Genomic DNA, 3154 nt, shown 5'->3' with positions numbered 1-3154 from the left:
CATGTAAAGTGCCTTGCACTAGTTTAGCCTCGAGGTTATGAAGGCATAGATAGAGGTAGCCAAACTGGAATCTTAAAGACAGAGTTGCAGCCTTCCTACCACATGGAGTTGGTGAAAGGTGCTCCTAGTCATGGCCACCACCTAAAGATCCAGGTGCAGTAGAGGATCCAGAAACACCTCAAGGCTGTGAACCTGAGTGACAACAGGAGGCTGAATCCCATCGATTTGTAGGTGTCCCAGATCAAGCAGTATGCCCACCACCATCACCTCTTTTTTTGTCTGGATTTGGCTTCAACTGGCTCACCCACATCCAATCCCCAACTGCAACTAGGCACTGGGAAAGCACTGAGACTGGAGGGCCCAAATCAGATGAAAGAGAGTGTGGGGTGTCATCAGCAAATAGAGGGCACTACACTCCAGTTCTCTGCATGATCTTTCCCAGTGGCCTCATACGCATTGAACAGCAGGTGTGACAAGCTGGAGTCTCTGGGGCAACTCGCAGGAGAAATCCCAAGGGAACGATGAGTGCTTACAGCCCATCATCATGACCTCCCTGCTAGGAAGGAGTGGAACCAGTTTAGGTTAATCTTGTGAATACTCTCCAGGTCATGTAAATGCTTTAACCAGGATACAGTACCGAACCACCAAAGTCATAATGGATAGAACTGATATTTATAGTACTTGCAGAAAGGTCCGTAAAAACAGAGGATGTTTTCAGAGGGGCCCCACAGACTTCACTGCTTGAAAACTCTGCTGTAAATGCATGAATCCGAAATACGCGCACACATATTGCATATCCAAACAATTTAGTTAAAAAAGAACATTAAATTGAGGCTTGCCCCTTGAGAAGCATCTGTCAACTACATCTGCTCTGTAGTGTCTGAACCTTTGGTTTCAAAGTTTAAATGGGCTTTTGAGGAAGTGAAGATAATATATTTTTATATGTGTAAAGTGGGAATTGGCCTGAGTAGGAAGGGATATGATTGGTTTGCAGAGTGTGCAACGTTACAGCTGTGGAGCTGAAGAGGCTACAGGTGGAACTGACACAGAGCATTATGCCAACCCCTAAACATTTGAAGTCATGAGGGGAGGGATGGGGTATTTCAATAGACAATATTATCACAAGGTTTAATATGCACGCCGCTGCATCTTTTAAGAACGCTGATGTGCAGAATTCACTCAGAAGTCCAGTGAGCAATCTCAATTTAGAGAGGATTCTGTTTGTGGTCAGCTGGGAATTAAATAATAATAATTTTTTTAACTCTCTCTTAGATGGCCACACTTGGTGAAGCCCGTCTGAAGGAGATGGAAGCACTTCGTTGTCTGAGAGCAGCAAATGAAGGGAAAGTGCTAGCTACTGAAGAGGATGGAGAGATGAAAGTTTGCCTGTGCCAGAAAGAGCCAGTTGCCCCCATGATACAGTGTGAACTCTGTAGAGGGTTCTTTCACACCAGCTGTGTTTCAGCACCCAGCATTTTGCAGGGACCCCATGTGTGGCTCTGTCCTCACTGCCATAGATCAGAAAAGCCACCGTTAGAAAAAATCCTACCTTTGCTGGCCTCCCTGCAGCGTATCAGAGTGAGGCTTCCTGAAGGAGATGCTTTACGGTATATGATAGAGAGAACTGTGAACTGGCAGCATAGAGCGCAACAAATGCTATATTCAGGGAATCTAAAACACATACAAGACAAAGTTGGCTCAGGACTATTGTACAGCAGATGGCAAACCACAGCAGGCCAGCTGCCAGAGACAAACAAGGTAAGACTGAGCTACTTGCAGCTTCCCTGCTTGGAGGTGGAGTATGCATTTAAAGAGCAGTTTGCAAACCTTTTTGCATTTTGTGGGTTCTATTTGAGACATCTTGATCATAAACTCATCCAGCGTCTGCACACACATTCTAGTGGGGCAGGCTCACTCTTAAGTCTTAGTTTTTCCACAGCTGTGAGGAAATAGCATTTTGGCTCGTCATGTATTTACTGTGCATGTACTCTTTATATTCTCCAGCAGCAACTTGGAATGCTGCATTCCTTCCCTGCTATGACTCTAAGAATACTCTATCTTTCTTATTGTTATATCTGGTGGGCTTCCCTTCTCTTCTGCTGTATTCTGCCTCCTGTTGGCACTGCTGTGTAGAACTGGAGGGAACTGAAAGATTGTCTCATTTAGGACCGACTCAAGAACAGAATCGTGGGCCTCCCTAGAAACAGATACTAAGTAAAGAATTTAAAGATTTCTTTAAGTAAAACCTTACCTGCAAGCAACTGGTAACAAAGTAAAGAAATCTTCCATCCCGTTCAGTCTGTTTAACCTTTGCTCCTGGGAAGTATTGTTCTTGAAGTTCTCACTGTGGTGTGTTAACTGCCCATTGTCTTCATCCTTTATAACTAAACCTCCAAAAGTTCTCTGATGTTTAAAACCACTGTATGAATCGACTTATATTGGGTGCTTTGGGTGGAATATATTGCCTTGTTAATAGAGTTTATAACCCTATTTCCTGAGCTTGGAGAATGAGGATCACTTTTACAAAGCAGAGTAAAAGCGTTTAGCCAAGATTCACTTTTGTAGATGTAAGATTTGTTTTTTCAGAGGCCTTGAACGCACATTCATTTGTGTCATTCCAATGTAGTGTATCCAGAGAGATTTAAGTACATTAATGGTAATGTATTTTTAGAGTTGAAGGCGAGAGAAAAACATTGCGATCCTTTTAGCTTGAATCAGACCCATCTTACAAAGCCCAGTGCAGAGGGGAATGTCAGAAATATGCTCTGACACGACAGTTATCATAGAAAATGCTTCTCTGTTTAAATTTCCTGTTAAAAGTGGTCTGCAAAGGAGGCAAACTGTGCTTACACATTTTTCTGGTTTGCTTTTTTGCTTTGCCTAGAGGGAGGGCCTGTTCCCACCCTCTCTCCCTCCCATAGTTAGGCTTTATAACTCACAGTAACCATGTTTAAAAGTCTCAAAGTATTTGCCTGGAGTCTAAAGAATGTAGTTTTAACAGAGTTTAAAACAATCTGTCTGAAAAATAATCCTAAAGAAATTAAGATCAGGGTCCATACTCATTTCATAGTGTGTATGTGTGTGTGTATATATATATATATGTATATATATATATATGTATGTATATATGTGTGTGTGTGTGTGTGTGTATATA

The 3154-nt window shown here is 42.4% G+C and overlaps 1 protein-coding gene across 2 annotated transcripts in view; it reads left to right on the top strand.

Moving 5' to 3' along the window:
• The window catches only part of KDM5B (lysine demethylase 5B), an 87704-nt gene that overhangs the window by 78472 nt on the left and 6078 nt on the right, over positions 1-3154 (top strand). For both annotated transcript variants that reach the window (XM_019513829.1, XM_019513830.1), the window contains one exon: positions 1273-1758. In XM_019513829.1, the coding sequence (XP_019369374.1) occupies positions 1273-1758 (486 nt within the window). The remainder of the gene's footprint in view (positions 1-1272; positions 1759-3154) is intronic.

Source organism: Gavialis gangeticus, unplaced genomic scaffold (genome assembly GCF_001723915.1).
Source record: "Gavialis gangeticus isolate Ggan-Ray unplaced genomic scaffold, GavGan_comp1, whole genome shotgun sequence".
NCBI lineage: Eukaryota > Metazoa > Chordata > Crocodylia > Gavialidae > Gavialis > Gavialis gangeticus.
The sequence above is the reverse complement of the archived record's forward strand: the minus strand, read 5'-3'. Positions and strand labels throughout refer to the sequence as shown.